This window comes from Phoxinus phoxinus (genome assembly GCF_949152265.1).
Source record: "Phoxinus phoxinus genome assembly, chromosome: 11".
NCBI classification, from domain to species: Eukaryota; Metazoa; Chordata; class Actinopteri; order Cypriniformes; family Leuciscidae; genus Phoxinus; species Phoxinus phoxinus.
Window position 1 is genome coordinate 2,755,703 of NC_136886.1, and position 19,211 is coordinate 2,774,913.

Genomic DNA, 19,211 nt, shown 5'->3' on the forward strand with positions numbered 1-19,211 from the left:
GGAGAGAGCAAACGGAGATGAAAAGTATGAAGGTAAATGAGAGAAACAAACCTGCAACACATCTGCTAAATGATACTAAATATGGGTGATGCTTTAAATGGTGTCCATGTTGATTACCGTACTTTTTTCCTGATCATATCATATTCAATAAAGTCAATGCACATTATTACAAATAGTTTTGTGCTTATTTAATTGTGGTCTTTTATTTACACAAAGCTAATTTATATGGACAGCTGAAGTAGTTGTATGTTTGTTTGTTTTTTTGTTTTTTTAAGCTTAACAGTCCATGATCACATTCAAAGAATCTTAATTGTATGCATGAAGCAAATATTCCTTTAAGAATCAAACCAATTAGCAACTAATTCCCCAAAGCCATTCACTAGGGAACTTGGCAAGCCTGAAACCATATAAATTTGGATGTGGATAAACCAGTTCTGCTCAACAAAACGGGTTACAGAACAGGTTAGACATTGTTAATGTTATTACTGCTTGAGCAGGGCCAACCATTCTTCACCTCCTTACGCTCCTCCTCTCCTCTCACGGGGAGTGTTACCGAGCAGCCAAAACACAGTCGTGGGAGGACAGCGTCGACATCATAACAACCACAGCTCACACCCGAAGGCGCTTCCTCTCTCAGATAGGCAGATACACTGAGAGAGTAACTGTTTGGATGTGGATTTCTAGAGGTAATGCAGAAGTCGTCGTCTGTGAATGCTTAAATCACATTTCCCATTAACAGGAGTTGGATACGGCTTGAGCTAAAAGGTAGGGTCACTGAGTCATGGATTTATTGGGCTGTGTCTAAAAACACTTGCTTATGTTTTAGAAAACCAAAATGTGTAGAAGAGAGACTGTGAAGAGGTTTTGTTTTCCTTGCATCTACAAACAAATCTTAAAAAAAAATCTCAGACATTTAATTTGATATACAAATACATAAAAATGTTAATCTGCATTTAAAGGCTGGTTATACACTTAGTAAAACGACAAACCGGAAACCTGTTGAAGCGTGTCTTTCCATCAGCACGTTGTTAACGCATGAAATCGATATAATTCTGCTGATCTTTGATTGTTTAATTTACATTTGTAAATTTAGCAGGTGCTTTGCAAGTAGAGCTGGGTATAGATTTAGATGTTCCAATTCACAAGCTCTGAATTCGATTCGATTTCGATTAAAATCGATTCCGATTTTATTCCCGATTCGACTCAATGAATATAGATTTAATACAAATCCTATATTTATTTATTTTTAAACGGTGAACATAAGTTTACGAGTGGTTAATTAATAAAAATAGAGCCACAAACCTGTATATTAAACTCTTTTTATTCTAGGTACTCTTGAGTACATTAAAACCCAACTTCAAATGCATACAGTGAATAGACAGGGTTTTGATAAAAGATAAAAAAAATTATGCTAAAAAAAATTAGACAAGTCAGAACAGTCGTCGCATGCCTTGATCAATCAGGATCAGGTTATTTTATGTTTAAGATAAAACTAACATAAAATCTCACAGCATTCGCTGTAACATGGAGGCTGCAAGCCTATGAACACTGTAGGAAAACTAATACTGGCTTTTGGGTGATAGGTATAAATAAATATGGGAAAATATATATAATATCGTTTTTTTGGCATTTGAGAATCGATTTTGTATCGACCACATTTTAAAAATTGATTTTTTTTTTTTGTCCAGCCCTATTTGCAAGTCTGTTTGATATCTAACAACTACTCAGACAGTTAGAAAATCACATGAATCATGTTTCAATACAAAGCACAGAGATTGCATTACCAATAAAAATAAATCTAGCATAGCACAGCACAGGTGTTTTTCTATTCAAAGTAGTTTTGTCAAAAACACAAATATTTTAATATGTATATCTGAAACGGTTCCAATACTCCTTTTCTGTAGTATCTATACACTGACACCAGCTGTGCGTTCTCGCTCTCTCTTCTCTCCGATGGCAAATTGACACACACCAGCCTCCTCTCTCTCATTCGCTATACGGTTAAATAGTGCTTGTATTGCGCATCATTTTTCTTGCCATTCGCGCAAGTTTCCTGCTCACACCAAAAGCGCGCGCACCACTGATCTATTTAAGTGGCACTCTTATAAAGGTTAAACATGTCATTCGCTGCTGATGCGCTGTTCTAACATGCGCTTATCTGAGGCAAACACCCGACGTGCACAAGCACTAAAATCCGGTCTAACAACGCCTGGATACTGAAGTTATCTTCGAGTCTTTTTGAGCTAATGCAGTCAAATACACTCAAGGTTTACATTAAGAAAGTTGGTTATGTCTAAACTGAAAGCAAACCGAGAAAATTTAGAGAAATCTGCTTATATGCGTACATATTAGACGCGTCGCGTGCATGTCTTAAAGAGACAGTAGCCCTAATAGTAAACATGCAGCCGCTTGTTCACCCAAAAATTATTATTTTTTCATTATAAAACAAACTCTAATGATGTTCCAAACCTGTATTAATGTATTTATTGTGCTGAACACAAAAGAAGATATTTTGAAGAATGTGGGTAACCAGACAGTCGCTGGTCCCCATTGACTTCCATAGGAAATAAATATAAAAGTCACTGGGGTACATCAACTGTTTGGTTACCCATTCTTCCAAATAACTTCAACAGAAGAAAGAAACTTATTAAGGTTTAAAACAACTTGAGAGAGTAAATGATGACAATTAAAAATTTGGGGAGAACTATCGATTTAATGTTAATCAAACAACAAAACACAGAGGAAATCACACACTGCTCTTGACTGAGAACTTTAATAACTTTAATAAAAATCAATGTATAATTTATACAGTGAAGTCCATATTTGGCTTTGACTTTGAACATTTGCTCTCACTTTGCGGAAAAAATATCGGGATATACAGTATATCGTATATCGAGATTCAGCCTAAATATATCGGGATATGACTTTTGGTCCATATCGCCCAGCCCTAGTTCAAGTTCATGTTTCATCTAAACATTGCCTTAATTAATCATTCTGAGACACTAGCTTACTTTTGAAACTATACACATTTGCTTTAGATGTTTAAATTTACTGAGCAACTATTACAGAATTTTTTATTTTTTATTAATCAGTTCATCTGTGCAAATGTGTTTCAAAAAACAAACAAGCATCAACTAGTGGTGTTCTCAATTTTGAAGATGAGAATGCATATGCTTTCCACATGACAACATCACCCACAACATCCTTCCTGCGATGCTGATGTATGCTGATTTGAAACATATAATGCTGATTTGCAACACAACACATAATGCTGATTTGCAACACCTAATGCTGATTTGCAACACATAATGCTGATTTGCATTCATGAGCATTCTGTGCAGAACTATTAGTTAATCCTTCAATAATAAAATGCATTGATAAAATAGTTTGAAATTATTTAAGTGCAAGTAAAAAGGTCTGTCGCTTCATCCCTCCTCCCTTCATCTCCAATCTTTGATTTGTTATTTTGTTCATCGCAAAACACCCTTACTATATTGTGACGTACACTATCGGTCAAAATATAGCAGTTATTAGAATGATTTCTGGAGGATCATGTGACACTGAAGACTGGAGTAATGATGCTAAAAATTAAGCTTTGCAGCACAGGAATAAATTACACTTTACAAAATTTTCAAATAGAAAACAGTTGTTTTAAATTATAATATTATTTCACATATATTACTGTATTTTTAATCAAATAAATGCAGCTATGGTGAGCACAAAAGACTTCCGGTAGCCTATTCCAAACTTTTGATCTGTAGTGTACAAGTGAAACTCACACCTTCTAAAGAAATATACAGTGCTATCTATCATCAAAAATATGCTCTTAAAGCGTTAGTTCACCCAAGAATGGAAATTCTGTCAGTAATTACTCACCCTCATATTGTTCCAACCCCGTAAGACATTCGTTAATCTTCAGAACACTTTTTGTGCGCAAGAAAACAAACAAAAATAACGACGCTGGTCATGTGTGTGATGCTGGCCAATAGTGAGCCTGCGTTCTGACGTACACACACAGAAGCGATGCGCTGTTACACTACGTGAACTCGTTGTCGTTGTTTTTGTGCACAAAAAATATTCTTGTCGCTTGACAAACTTATGTAAGAGCCACTGTAGTCACTTGGACTATTTTAACGATGTCTTTACTAACTTTTCTGGGATGGCAGATATCGATTACCTAGCGATCCAGCTCTCAGATTTCATCAAAAATATCTTAATTTGTGTTACGAAGATGAACGAAAGTCTTACGGGGTTGAACAACATGAGGGAGAACAATTACTGAGTTTTCATTTTTGGGTGAACTAACCCTTTAAAATTCCACTACACCATATTTTTAATCCTCTGGATGGCTTTAAACTAGAACTAATTTTGACAGTCATAGCCATATCTTAAAGGGTAACTAAACACTAAACCAACTTTTTTTAGTTAATGATCTGTACGAATGGAGCTTCATAAATGCTGTTCATTGATTCGAGTACTTTTTTTAACATTTGAGTATAAAGTGTTTTAATTTTCAAATATATGGTGTAAAAACGTCTGAGTGCTGCCCTCTTCAGGTTAAACGGAATCTCCTGAAGCAGAGGTACTCTCTGACGTAGGGTACTCTCTGACGCTGCGAGCTCACCACGCCCCTGGCAGCCCCTGGTATAAAAGCATCTGGTTCCGTCAACACCAGAGCGAGTCAGGAGCTGGAAATTGGAATTACGAGTTTTGAAAACGATCAGGATAGCGTATTTTAGCATCTAGTTAGCATAGCATTTATAGTTATTTAGATTATTTCGTGTAGCCTAGGTAGTTATTTAGCATAGTTGTTAGTGTTGTTAGAAGCATAGTTAGTTAGTAGCATAGTATTGCATCAGTTAGGATAGTGTAGATTTTTAGCATTAGCTTTATCTGTGTTTAGTACAGTGGTTAGGCTGGTGTAGGTGTAGTGTTGCCGGTTGCAACAGCACTGCTGGACTGTATAACTTTCCCCCAGACTTGGAAATTAGGCGCCAGTGTTTACATGCACTTGTGTGCCAAACGCTGCTCTTCCTGCACGGACTCCACAACCGCCGGCGCGTTTTGCTGGATATTTTTTTTCACATAGCGGCAAAATATGCTTAACGTAGGTCAATAGTAATAATAATCCACCCAGATACTGGACCCATTCTCTCTAGCGCGGCTGCTTCGCTAACATCGTCGGATGCCGATCGCGATGCGGGAGTTAATGCGATGCGACACCGCAGTTTGAGCTAGTGGCTCGAATTTATATGATTTTAGCTCTGTGTCCACAGACAATTCCTCCACTTCAGGTGAGAAAAGTCCTCAACTTTAAATGACCGCTCTGTTGCAAAGCTACTTGCGTCACTCTCCATCTTAGCGAGTCTGACAGCAGCTGTCAGTCACTGCGGGTCTGTCAATCACCCGCTCAGCCCCGCCCTCGGTTCGTCCGTTGGGCTCTGCCCACTTTTCCAGCATTTTTCAAATATTGCCAGTGGGTGGAGTCAGGCTCTGACCAGGGGTTTAGTTACCCTTTAAACACTAAATGATGCTGATAGAACAGTGTGTGCTTTTCATTCTTTAATGTGCCAATGGACCATGTCAGCGTGCTGTGTAAGCCCCCGCGGGTTCATTAAACAACTTACATTACCAAGACAAAACTGATATCCACAGCTCCTTTGTGTCCAGCAACTGGGACCTTTACCAGACCTCGTGGTGAACGCAACTCTCTGGGGTGCTATTAAAAGGAACCCCGAGGGTTTCTGTGCTTAGAAAAGAGTGACACAAGAGAGATATATCCAGGGGGAGACGACGTTACTGAGATATGAAGGCAATCGTTGTCACTGTCAAAGGCTATGATAGGGTGTTTTATCACACTATGCGTCATTATGAGAGATATAAATGCTCCTGAGTAATGGAGACACCCTGTTCAAAAATACTGAAGTTGTTTCTTCATGTACGTACTTAAAAGCAGAACTGAAAAGATGTTATCACTGTTATTTGTGGTAGGACACAAAACTGCTAAAGTAATGTAACCGGGGGGGGGATGGGTGAGAGAGTGATATTAGTTTGCCGTTTTGTCACCATAGACAGTATATAAGATGGACACAGCGACCCCATAGATTTCAACGGAGAAAAGTGAAGCCCATTTGAAGCACTCACTTCCTGATCGCGAGGCGTACTGCGCAGGCTCAAACTGAGCTTGATGACGTAGATGTGACGTGAGCCTGTCTGACAGCTGTCAGTCTTCTAGTAGCTGTGCCCAGAGAAATCTGAATCATTCCCTTTCGAATCTCGCAGAGACGGAGAGTGTGAGCATTAGCTGTCCATGAGCTAGCAGCGGGAGCAACTTTATCACTCTCTATGGGCTTCTCCCTTGACTATGCCTCCGCGTCCCCCCCGATTGCTTGTGAGCTTCTCCGCCGGTCTATACGGTGATTTCTCTACAGTGCGACAGAGGCGCGTGGATGCGCCGGGAGCAGGAGCTCATTAGCATTTAAAGGATCACACACAAAACTACGCGTTTTTGCTCACCCTCAAAAAGGGACAATTTTAACATGCTATAAAAACATGCTTATCTGTGGTGTATTTTGAGCTAAAACTTCACATACACTCTGGGGACATCAGAGACGTACAGTATATTAGTATTAAAAATAATCTTACTTTTGAACAGTAGTGCATTTAGTTGTCTAAATTGTCCCTTAGAGATAAGACTACATTTCTAGGTGGAAAGGGAACTTGCAATTAATATTTTAATACAACTATATTTTAATAATTCTCCTGGTTGAGATAATTGCTTCTCTGATTATTTTGCTCTTCTGTCCTATTTTAGGAGGTCTATAGCTGCTTTTCAGATGTTGGACTATTATGGTCCAGCTTGAGAACACCAAGTGCAGTTTTCTCTTCTGCCTTGGAATATGTATCCTAATATGTTCTGCCATCTACCTGAAAGCCAATATATCCCATGCACCTCTTCCTACAAATGACAGCCAATCTCTGCCAGCCTCCAAGACCTGTGACATTCTTCCACTTGCAACTCCTGAGATTCAATGGCAGCGAAAAGACTGTAAGAAAATTAGCTATGAGCCTAAACCAGACACAAACTGCACTCTATTGCAGTCAGAGCTACACTTTATTATGGCACCGCTGAGCAAAGAAGAGGAAGACTTTCCTTTGGCTTTCATCATCACCATACACAAAGAGCTGGAAACGTTTGTGCGGCTACTGAGAGCCATCTATGCGCCGCAGAATACCTACTGCATTCACATCGACGATAAAGCGCCGGAAGAATACAAGACAAGCGTCAGAAGACTATCTGGGTGCTTCTCGAACGTCTTCCTGGTGTCCGTCAGCGAAAAGGTGACCTATGCTGGCTTTTCCCGTCTGCAGGCTGACATCAACTGCATGAAAGACCTAGTGAAGTCTCCCGTAAAATGGAGAAGAGTTATAAATTTGTGCGGCCAGGACTTCCCCATCCAGAGCAACCTGGATTTAGTCCGGTACATGCAAGGATCTGAATGGAAAGACAAGAACATGACGCCGGGAATCAAGCAGCCACCCACTATGAAGCACAGGACAGAGTTTCCATATGTTGAGGTAGAGGGAATCCATGTGGCACAAAGGGCCAGAGGTCCAAAGAAGGGACCACCTCCACACAATCTGACCATTTACTTCGGGACCGCTTATTACTCTTTGACGAGACCGTTTGTGGAGTTTGTCCTCAGCGACCCCGTGGCCAAAGACTTGCTGGAGTGGTCAAGAGACACCTTCAGCCCAGATGAGCATTACTGGGTGACGCTAAACCATATGAAGGGTAAGTCAAGTCAATTGTTTCAAAGCAGCCTCACAGCAATACACAGGAAAATAGCAACCAATGATGCAAACTTCTTCAAATATGAGACAAATCCTGCTGTAAAGCAGCTCTAAAAAGATAAAAGTGTCTATTATTCAGCTCAAGCAGTTCAGTATTGATTCAATTCAGTTCAATAACAGTCAATGCTGTGAAATGTATCAGTTAGGGGTGCCGTTAAGTACCGTTTCGGTACAGGACTCTCGGTACGGTGCACATGTGCACCGAATGCAATATTTCAAGTAAATTAGGCTAGTTTTGTGTGCGGAACATACGTCAATTCCGAGTTTCCACACGAACATATTAAGTGTCGGAAGTCTCCGCGTTGCACTGATTAAATCTGATTAATCGTTTTTTTTGTGATTCAAATACATGTAAAATATTACCATAACATCTGTCTTCCTGTGTGCGGAAATTTGTTTATGTTGCTGTGACAACGATTTTAACTCTCGGGTCGGGCTCGGACATAAATATCCCATAAATAAAGATCACCACATACACGGCACGCTCGCTTTAGCCCAGCCTCTCGCTAGCTAGCGTCACGGCCAATATTGGTTTGAGAGTATTTTATTTAGTGGAGAACTTTGCAGCAGTATTTTATTTCTTATTCTTTTTTTATTTTATATCTTTTTTATTTATTAGCCTAACGTTATATTTTATTAAAAAGTGTGTTTAAAAAAAGTGTAAACAAATTGTTAAAAAAAGTTTATAATAAACAACCAGCAGTTTAATGTTTTGCATTTCTATCCCTTACTGTACCGAAAATGAACCGAACCGTGACTTTAAAACCGAGGTACGTACCGAACCGTGATTTTTGCGTACCGTTACACCCCTAGTATCAGTTATGAAAACAAATTTAATTCAGCCATAAAGTAGCTCTAAAAAAGACAATAGTGTCACCATGCAGCTCAATTTAGTTCAAGTGTTGCTCTCATGTGATAGTGATAGTGTCAGTGTAGTCAATAATCATGAGAATGGGTGGTTATTAGAAGCGCTGTTGACTCTTACTTGAATTTTAAAAATCAAGCAAGATATGAGAAGTAATCCTGATGACAGAAAACTGTCCAGAAGCATGTCATCTCCAAATCATAAAACTCATCTTCCATGTTTTTCTTTTTTAGAAGCACCTGGCAGCCACGTAGACGGTGGATGGGAAGGTAACATTCGTGCAATCAAATGGAGGGACCAAGAAGGAAGTGCACACCAGGGATGCAAAGGTGCATAAACTTCTTGACTTAAAACATTGGATTTATATCAAGTTTTGGGAATCTTTAGGCACCTCACGACCCCGATCCCATTCTGATTCCAGATTTACTATCAGCTTGCGCCAGCACAAACCCTACTTTAGCGTTACAAAATTACAAGTCAGGATGTAATAGAGAAATGCAGTGAGAAAGTTGATAAAAAGGTGTGGACAGGCATTTTTGCAGCTGAATTTATTATTGCATATGCATTTGTAGTACCGTAGTTTCCCTTTCACACTTCAAATTCATGGACGGAGAGCACTTACATAATCATGCAACGTGATTTGCGGCACTATTTAACGCCACAAAAAGCATGTCTTAAAACATTTTGGGCTTGAAATGCTGCTATAGTTGCTGTATGAGGAGAAACCGCAAGAGAACAAGAGCGTGTGAGAGACTTTTCTCCACTCGTGTTCATTTACATGGAATCCCAGAGGAAGAGGTTATCCGAACATATCGTTTGCCAATCCACGTTATTTTTAATGTGCCATGCATGTTGTTAGTAGATTACCTGCAACTATTATCATCGCCTCTACTTTTTCAAAGTTGATTTGCGCTGCTCTTGGTAGACTGCGGTGGTTGTAATGGAAATTAGCTGCTAATAACTGTGATCTATAATGTGCATGAGCGTCATTAGTAGATTCACCGCAGAACTTTCCACTGCTATCCATTTATGGGATTGCGATCTCACGCTAATTTGCTCCGTTTAGTAAATCCATCCCCAGATGTTTTGTCCTGTCCTTAAGACATAAGTAAAATCTTTACATTAATTTTGCATCATAAAAGCATTTGGTGATGCAAGTGCATTTAACCACTGAAAAACAGGCTTAAGTTTATGTAGGTGATGCATTGGAGAATAATTTTCTCCCACCCTTATTTAAGGCTGATCTAATCGAGTCCTTTGCACAGGCATCATAACATTAAAACTTTCGGTTACACTTTATTTTAAGGTGTCACTGTGACGGTGTAATGATATATTTAAGTACTGAGTAATATTAAGCAACTACACAGGATTTGGCTGAAGGTTAGTTGCGTGTAATTATGCAGTACATGTAACAAGGACATGTAAATAAAGTGTTACTTCCCAACAAAGTAGACATAGGGTTGCAATTTCTTGTGAACGGATATCAAAAAACTGTTTGTTTCTACAGGACAATACATCAGAGATATCTGCATTTTCGGGATTGGCGATCTACCGTGGATTATCGAAAGAGAGTGTATGTTTGCTAATAAATTTGAGATCGCAAGCTTCCCAGAGGCCGTGGATTGTCTGGAACTGTGGCACAGGCATAAAGTTCTCCAGCAAGCTTCTGTTCCCATTCAGCCACCATGGCATCTCACCACAGAGGTGGAAGTCAGCAACAGCACTCTCACTTTAACACCTGAGGACTGTGTCTGACCAAGCATCACAGAAATGACAGAGAAAAGTCACAAAGAAAGAGAATTCCACACTGTTTAAAGGCTTTTCAACTTCTGCATGCTCGCAGCGTTGCACAACATAAAAAAAACAGCAAACTTCAGTTTCCCAAATTACCATGGTAGAATTTAAGGAAGGATTAACAAACATTTTCTGCTTTAGAGTGTAAATGTGTCATGACAATATCCACGTCACGTGGCACTGCAGCTAATGAGGTTTAAATGTTGTAAACACTGAATGTTAAGTAATGTAACTGGTGTACAGTTAGTACTAGTTCTATTTATTTTATTTATTAACTGTATAATGCACTGTTTCTCAATTGGATAAAAAGCGGAATAAAGGAATACAATTAATTTGAAATTAACAAATGTCTAAAGAAGTGAATATTGTGAAATTGTGATTTCAACACTTAACAAATTGTTAGAGCTGTTATTCAACTGATGAAAACCCAGCTGTATACATCAAGCACTTTCATTTTCACTGTGGTCTTAATAAATGTGCCTCTTTAGTAACTTGGACAGAACATCCTCTGTTACAACATGGAGCTAATGTGAATTACTTAAATAGAGGAACACAATACAGCCATTAAAATGTACATCACGACCGCTGTCAGACATTTAGTCAAACAGAGTCATGGTCAGAATTATTGGCACCCTTGGTAGATATGATCAAACAAGGCTGTGAAAATAAATCTGTATTGTTTGTTTTTCTCGAATACACGTTGGCCACAATTATTGGCACATTTCCCCATCACTTTTTTAGCACATCAGGGTGACTAGGAACATGAAATTATGCAGCCATGACTTATTGTTTCACAGGAGTATACAAGGAAACACCAAGGCCAAATTATCTTAATCAATCACAAAAAGTAAAACCAAAGAAAATAGTTCTGATGTGCAGCAAAAGATTGTTGAGCTTCACAAATTAGACAGTGGCAGTAAGAAAATAGCTAAAGCATTGAAAATTCATCAGGGAAATAATTAGAAAGTTTCAAACAACAGGAAATGTTACAAATCTCCCTGGAAGAAGAAGTGTGTCTATTGTCTTAAAGGTCCCGTTTTCCCTGTGTTTTTGAAGCTTTGATTGTGTTTACAGTGTGCAATATAACGTGTGTTCATGTTTCGCATGTACAAAAACAAAGTATTTAAAAAAAAATTTACTTATCTGTATACCGCCGTTTTCACTGTCTTAAAAACGGGCTGATGACTTCCTTGTTCTATGAAGTCCCTCCTTCAGAAATACGTAACGAGTTCTGATTGTGCTAGCGGTTCCTGTGTTGTGATTGGACAGCAGCTTAGCGCACGTTACCCGGAAAGGTCACGCCTCTTACCGTAACGTGGAGATGCATGGCTCAGTGTTATTGTAAGGTGATTCGACTCCGGGATGAAAATAACAGCGTCTCGACGACATGGCGACAAACACACTCTACAAACGCAACTCTTCCTCTTCTCTGTAGGAGCGCAACAAAAACAAAACGCCCCCTTTTTTGTGTATTCCTGTGGGCGGAGGTTAGTCAAAAAACTGTTCTAGTGACGTCATTAAAGCAGGAAGTAGAGGATGTAGTCCGAACCGGCCGTTCGCTGTCGGCTTTGAAAGGGGACTTCTGTTAAATCAAATATCTCGCTTGGCATTGAACTTTGAGCTTTATAATTTTACAGGTATTATTTATGCTCTAACAGCAACATTACACACTAGCTAAAGTAAAAAAAAATGGGATCACGAAGAACAAGACCTTTAATGCTCGGTAAAGAGTTAAAAAAAAAAAAAAAAGTAAAAATCTACATGGTAGGAATACATGGCATCGTGGATTCTATCAAATACCAACAGATAAAAAAATATCTAAATTTGACCACCTCTGCTAGAAATCTTATAATGAGCCGTGGTTTGATCTTCCATCAGGACAATAATCCAAAACAAACCTCAAAATTAAACAAAAATTGGTCACTGAGCACACAATTAAGGTTCTGTCATGACTATCCAAATCCCCTGACCTGAACCCTAGAAAAATGAAAATGAAATTATATCATCAAGGACTTGGAAATTTGAAGGATCTGGAGAGATTATGTATGGAGGAATGGTCTCTCATCAGGGCATTATAGGAGAAGAATCAGCTGCTATCTTAGCAAAAAGGAGTTTGCAAAAAGTATTTAATAAAAGGGCGCCATTAATTGTGGCCAATGTGTATTAGAGAAAACCATGTTTCATAATGAGATTTTAACCCCATTTTCAATAGTTTTACTTCAATGACAGGATTTTTAAAAAAATAAAAGATTAAAAGGATTAACAATGTTAATCTATTTTCACAGGCTGCATTGTTTATTTACCAAAAGCAGCCCTAGCTGATACTTTCCTAATATTCATACTTAACAATAAGATATAATTTTCACCAGGTGGGCATAAAGCAGGCAATTTCTGCTGATATCTGGTCAGATTTCCCTGATGTTAAACACAGAATGAAAAATGTCTATTCAAAAGCTAGATGCGTGTAACACAATACATAACCACAGGTTATGATTAACAGCACCAAGAATAGTTAAAAATTTGCTTGGAAATGGATAACCATTAGAGGTTTATATTCTATATTCAAATGTTGCTGAATGTTTGTCCAAGCACACAGCACACACCAGGCACGCTCCAGACTGCAGGCTTGGAGAAGAGATGGACTTCAGGATGCAGTTCCCCTATTTCCGACTTAATGCTTGGATTAATTGAGACAAATGCCACAGAGAAACGTCAGACAGCTGAGCCTGAAAACAATTAGGCCGAGGCAGGGGACTGAGAGGTTAATGATTCACAACTGAGAGCGAAAGACAAGTCGCACTCATTAGCCACGGTCCAACTCCGTCCAATCCCAAACGCAAACATACAAACACACAATAGAAAGTGCACACATTACGAGATGACAGATCACCTGCACACAGAAGCACATAACCAGAGCTGCCGACAGCTTAACTATAGAGTTTATCTTCCCCTATGATAATAAGTCATTATCCATGTCCACAGCTGGCACTGGATGAGTGGATGAAAGTGTGGCACAGTTATAAAACTAACATATTTACGCCATAAAGCACTTGAGCACATGCTATATTGTAAAGATCAGTCCCAGCCAGAAATACAAAAATCTCCTTGGTGGTAAATTAAATGTTCTATTTACATATATTCATATTAGGAATAAAATTAAGCTTAAATCATGCAAAAAAAAGGGGGTTTAGGGTGTATTCACAACGAATCCTAAAATAAAAAAACGGTTTACACGGATAAAACAGTTTACTCAAAAATATTAAGTGGAGCAGCTGTTTTTCAACATTGATAATAATAACAACAACCTCTAATGTTCACAAAGGCTGCATTTAAGAGTAAACAAATAGCCAGTGCCAGCTCTACAGACACACAAAAAAAACATGTTTGACTGACCAAAAAAAAATCGAAGACATTTCAGATCTACTGTAAACCATCAGCTCTGACATTTGATCGCACAATTTCCATTAATTATACACCGTGTCCTACATGCGACGCGAGATAAAAGATATCTTTCCATGTTAATCAGAGTTTTTGTCCTAACCAGACGCGACGGCGACACATCTATTTTAGAAACGGTTTCTATTTTTCTTCACGCTGGAACAACAAACACAAAGTGTGGCAACGATAATCTCAGGTACTGTTTATGTGCTTTATTCAATGTTAAAAGTGTGTAATGTGACTCTGAATATCATTTAGTGCTCCAGCTTTGTAGCTGTAAAATAACAATGGATAATTGACCTCAGATCTTAAAATGAAACAAATGGAAACAAGAACGTTCAAACTGTGAACACACAAGTGTATTTTTTGACAAAGATTGTTTTAGTAACTCAGTAGCCTATGTATTTTTAATAATATTACTTTAAATGGTGTAATATTTGTGAATTTGATTATGTAGCCTACTTATCCATTTTCTTGCGATTGCCGTCAGGATTACTCTCTGGTTCCGCCCACACGCTGTTCTGATTGGCTCGGCTGTGGGTTTTGATTGATTTTGATGCATCTCGCAGTCTTGTGTGGACAGACAAATTAATTGTCACTGGAATCTTATCGCATCACGTCTGGTTAAGACACGGCTTCATTTACACTGACACAAAAAAATCAGATTTTTTACTCAGATCTGACACAGATCGGAATTGTTGCGAACGAGATCAGATTTTTTAGCATCCGTTCTGAGCCATATTTCAATAGCTAAGAAATTGCGCACACACAGAAACACTCAGAAGCATAGAAACAGGTTTCCAACCTCTACCCCATGATTTCTGTAAATAAAACAGCTTTGCTACTAAAAGCTACATTATCTTTCTCAACTTTGCTGATTTTGTAATTAAACTCACATCTTCACTATTAATGTATATCTTTCTCTCTTGTTAATTCATTTGAATTCATTCCAATAAATGTGATATCACAGCGCTACTTTATTTCACTTCAGAATTCTAGATATAACAAACCACAGATAAATGAATAAAACGAAAAAGTCAGATTTGTGCTGCAAACATCCATGACAGCTTTTAACTTATTCATGCTGGCAAGTGAATTATATAAATAATTTTGTTAACACTCTAGTTTAGGGTCCAACTCTCACTATTAACTAGTTGCTTATTAGCATGCATATTACTAGAATATTGTCTGTTTATATTGGCTTATAAAGCACATATTAATTCCTTATTCTGCATGACCATATTCTACATCCCTTAATCCGACTAAATACCTACATTTAACAACTAACTTACTAACTATTAATAAGCAGTCATTATGAGTTTATTGAGGCAAAAGTCATAGTTAATAGTGAGAATTGGACCCTAATCTAAAGTATGACCATAATTTTAGGAACGCTAGGAAGACTATTCTAGAGTTTGGGTGCTAAATAGGAAAAGGATCTACCAGAAACTGGACAGAAATTTGAGATTGCAATAGACGTGAAGGACTATGTGTTAAGAGCTCGCTCAAGTACTGGGGAGCTGAACCCTTTAGTGCTTTGTAAGTACTCAGCGAGATTTTAAAGTGTATGCAATGTTTAATAGGGAGCCAATGCAGTATTGACCGAACCAGGCTAATATGGTCATACTTCCTGGTTCTAGTAAGAACTCGAGCTGCTGCGTTTTAGACCGTCTGGAGTTTGTTTATTAAGCTTGCAGGGCAACCACCCATAAGATCATTACAATAATCAGCCCATGAATGCATTAACTTACTTTTCTGCATTTGTCATTGTGAGCATTTGCCAGACGAAAATGAAAAAAAGACCATGAAAGACTTGACAGAAACTTGAAGAAAATGATAGCATTGCTTTTCACTCACCTTGTGGCAAATCTCTGTCTTGACTTCTTTGACAGCTCGCTCTGAGAAAACACACCCACAGGTCTGCAAGTAGAAAAACCTCAAAGAAAGAAAGAAAAACACACTGCGATGAAACCACAAGAGCCATTTCATGGAAACAGGAAAACGTCAAGATTTGTTTTGTATGTCATGTAAATAACCACAAGGAACAAGGCTAACAACTTTACTGTGTTGCACTTTAGTCACATTTTAAAATGTCCCACTTTAAAATGAATGATTGTTATTAGTTATATCAATACCAAGAAAAATATCATCCCAAGTAATCTTTCTTTTTAAGAAACAGCACAAATTGGTGTCGAAAGTATGACCAAAAACTTATATTATGGTGTAAGTACCAGAGTAATATCACAGTAACAGTATAAATCACAGTTATTTATTTTAGCAAGAAACAGGGTCATTATACCAATATTTCAGTAGTCAATAAAATTAGATTTTAACATCAGTTAATGCATTAGCTAACATTATCTCACAATGAGAAATCAATAATAATGAGTTAGCAAATGTTGAAATGAACATCAACTATTAATCACTGTTGATCACAGTTCATGTTAATAAATGTAGTTAACTAATTAACTCATTAACATGAAGCATTCGTTCTGAGAAAAGCTCTAGCCGCATTAGTTTTAGATGACATTTACTTTGATATTTTCAGTAACACAGGTTAAATTTGATAACATTAGTTAATACGTTAGGTATCATGATCTAACAATAAACAATACTTGTACTGCATTTATTTAATAACCTTCTACATGGTTAATACACCATGAATGAACACGAATTAACAATGGACACTGGTATATTTATAAACAAATATTATTTAAGATTAATAAATGCTGTAAAAAGTGTTCCGTGTTATTTCATGATACCTAATGCATTAACTGATGTTAACCAATTTAACATATTGTAAAGTTTAAATAACATTTAATAGGAATGCACCGATTTATCAGCCAATAATTGGTATCGCCCGTTAAAAGCAAGTATTTTCAGTATCGGGCATTGGCTGATTGTTAAAAAAAATAAAAAAAACAGATGATGATCATACATACATGGATAGTATACATCAGGGCTTGACATTAACGCCTTTTTTACTCGGACAAGCGAATGACCAATTTACTTATCCGAAAGACAAGCACAGGACAAGGCTTAATGTCAAGCCCTGAAATATGATCGCTGCTATCAAAAGAAAATTCAGTTGCATTGTGGTTGAAGTCAACAGCAGCCACTTAGCTGAACGGATGTTGCCTTACTTGTGTTTTCCATTCATTTCCAGTCCCACCACAGGACAGATGAACATGGCGAGGTTCATGTCTTCATAACAGTCCCCTTTAATGTTCCTCCGCTCGCCCTCCCACGCAGAGTTATCAGTGAGATTCAGCTCCTTCACATCCTGTCAAACACACCACGGTTATTATAGTTAACCTGTTAATCTCTGACAGTGCATTTCCACCTGATGTTGGCCTACCTACTGTATATTAAAAAGCTCCCCATACCCAGAGGAGGACAGTAAGAAAGTACAATTACTTGAGTACTGTACTTACACTTTTTGAGTATCTGTATTTTACTTGAGTATTATTTTTTCTGGAAACTTTTTACTTTAACTTCACTACATTTGAAAGACAAATATCGTACTTTTTACTCCACTACATTTGTCAAGGTCCTTGAGTAGAGAGTAGTGACGTCAGGGATGATTTGGGTTGCACTTTGGTTGGAAATGAAAGTCTGGTTGACGTCAGAACTCGACTGATGTTGTTTTCTGACGTCAACCCGATTTTCAACCACAGAGATTCAGAGGTACTGTATTACATGCAACAATAATAAAACAATGCATTGACATTTACTTTTTACTTTTGATACTTAAAGGGATAGTTCACTTTGAAATTAAATTTTGGTATGTTTTAGCTTACCTCAAAGGCATCCAAGATGTAGGTGTCTTTTTCCGCAGTAGTTTCAATTTTGATATTTTTAGGTCAAACCATTCTTGTCTGACAGTCATATCATGCAGGTCTACGGTCACTGTCTCAAAGAGCATGCACAGAGTCCAAATTAAAAGAATTCCCCATCGTCCAAATTAAACAATTCCCCATCACAAGTACACATTGATGGCCTAAGACACGAAACGAGCGGTTTGTGTGAGAAAACGAACGGTATTTATATCGTTTTTACCTCTTATACACAGCCACGTCCAAGTGATCTGAGGGCGCGGGCGCTTCCTTCTGTGTGACGTGTACGCAGACTGGTGCATAGATATATATACACTAGACCTACACTACAATACACATATACACTACAAACCGCTCGTTTCGTGTCTTAGGCCATCAATGTGTACTTACGATTGGGAATTGTTTTAATTTGGACTCTGTGCATGCTCTTTGAGACAGTGACCATAGACCTGCATGATATGACTGTCAGACAAGAAAGGTTTGACCTAAAAATATCAAAATTGAAACTACTGCGGAAAAAAAGACACCTACATCTTGGATGCCCTTGAGGTAAGCTAAAACATACCAACATTTAATTTCAAAATGAACTATCCCTTTAAGTAAAAGTACAGAAGTACTCGTTTTTAAAAGTACTTAAGTCAAAATTGGTCTTTACAACTTTTACTTGTAACGGAGTAATATTTGACCAGTAGTATCTGTACTTTTACTCAAGTAAGGAAGTTGTGTATTTGTCCACCTCTGCCCATATCCTGCACGTGCAGTGGTGTAAATGCACAATTTTGGTGTAATTTTGCAAGAAAACCTTTGTATATATTAAATGTAAATATTATTATATGTTGCCCGATGAACAAAAGGCGCTTTTGATTTTTTTTTTTTTTTGTTCTGAATTCTGTCTCTGAAAGTGTATAACTATGTGCTCTAGCAAACTGCAGACTGTTCTGCTGGTTTCCTTCCAGCATGTGGAAGAAATGTTGTATGCAATACGGGTTGAACAGACTCGGATATGTAGGAATTTTTGTAATAAAATATTCTTTCACTTTCACAGTGTGATATATTTCATGCAGTTGTGTACTTAAATTATCCCAAAAGTTCCCAAGGATTTGTAAATCCAGAGATTTATCAACGGTATCCTCGGTTTTCGCTTGTAGAAACCATAGAAATATATACATAGATCCCTCATTAGCATGTTTCAAAGGCCCACTAATGAGGGTTCTATGCAACTTTCAGCTGTTTGCAATGAACAAATCAAAAAAAGAAATTGAAATAGCTAAAGGTAGCTAATATGTTACTATAGCTAAATTAAAATGAAACTTTGAATGACTTCTGCAGTCTCAAAATTATTCAAACCCTGAACAGGATCCCTCTGCACAGCACAAATCTGAAAAAAACGGTGTTGTATGAAGCACATAGTAATTACCCAATAC

General features: G+C 37.8%; 2 protein-coding genes across 4 annotated transcripts in view; one reads left to right on the forward strand and one right to left on the reverse strand.

Annotated features, from left to right (window-relative positions):
• Positions 1-19,211, reverse strand: part of rtf2 (replication termination factor 2) — a 39,682-nt gene that overhangs the window by 15,670 nt on the left and 4,801 nt on the right. For all 3 annotated transcript variants that reach the window (XR_013799474.1, XR_013799475.1, XM_079627592.1), the window contains exons 4-5: positions 17,095-17,234; positions 15,809-15,887 (exon numbers count right to left, since the gene is read on the reverse strand). Coding sequence is in view for 1 of the 3 variants with exons in the window: in XM_079627592.1 (XP_079483718.1) it covers positions 15,809-15,887; positions 17,095-17,234 (219 nt within the window). In the remaining 2 variants the exon portion in view is untranslated. The remainder of the gene's footprint in view (positions 1-15,808; positions 15,888-17,094; positions 17,235-19,211) is intronic.
• Positions 470-11,638, forward strand: gcnt7 (glucosaminyl (N-acetyl) transferase family member 7). The gene is made up of 5 exons (XM_079627591.1): positions 470-765; positions 6,815-7,795; positions 8,953-9,048; positions 10,227-11,212; positions 11,431-11,638. Exons 2-4 carry the CDS (start codon positions 6,850-6,852, stop codon positions 10,472-10,474), a joined length of 1,290 nt encoding a protein of 429 aa, XP_079483717.1. The 5' UTR covers positions 470-765; positions 6,815-6,849; the 3' UTR covers positions 10,475-11,212; positions 11,431-11,638.

Excerpts from the sequence above, each read along its gene's own strand:
- gcnt7 (XM_079627591.1), top strand. The coding sequence starts at position 6,850 with ATGGTCCAGCTTGAGAACACCAAGTGCAGTTTTCTCTTCTGCCTTGGA. Across the intron at positions 7,796-8,952 it reads GACGCTAAACCATATGAAGG|AAGCACCTGGCAGCCACGTA; the intron begins GTAAGTCAAGTC and ends TTTCTTTTTTAG. Across the intron at positions 9,049-10,226 it reads TGCACACCAGGGATGCAAAG|GACAATACATCAGAGATATC; the intron begins GTGCATAAACTT and ends TTGTTTCTACAG.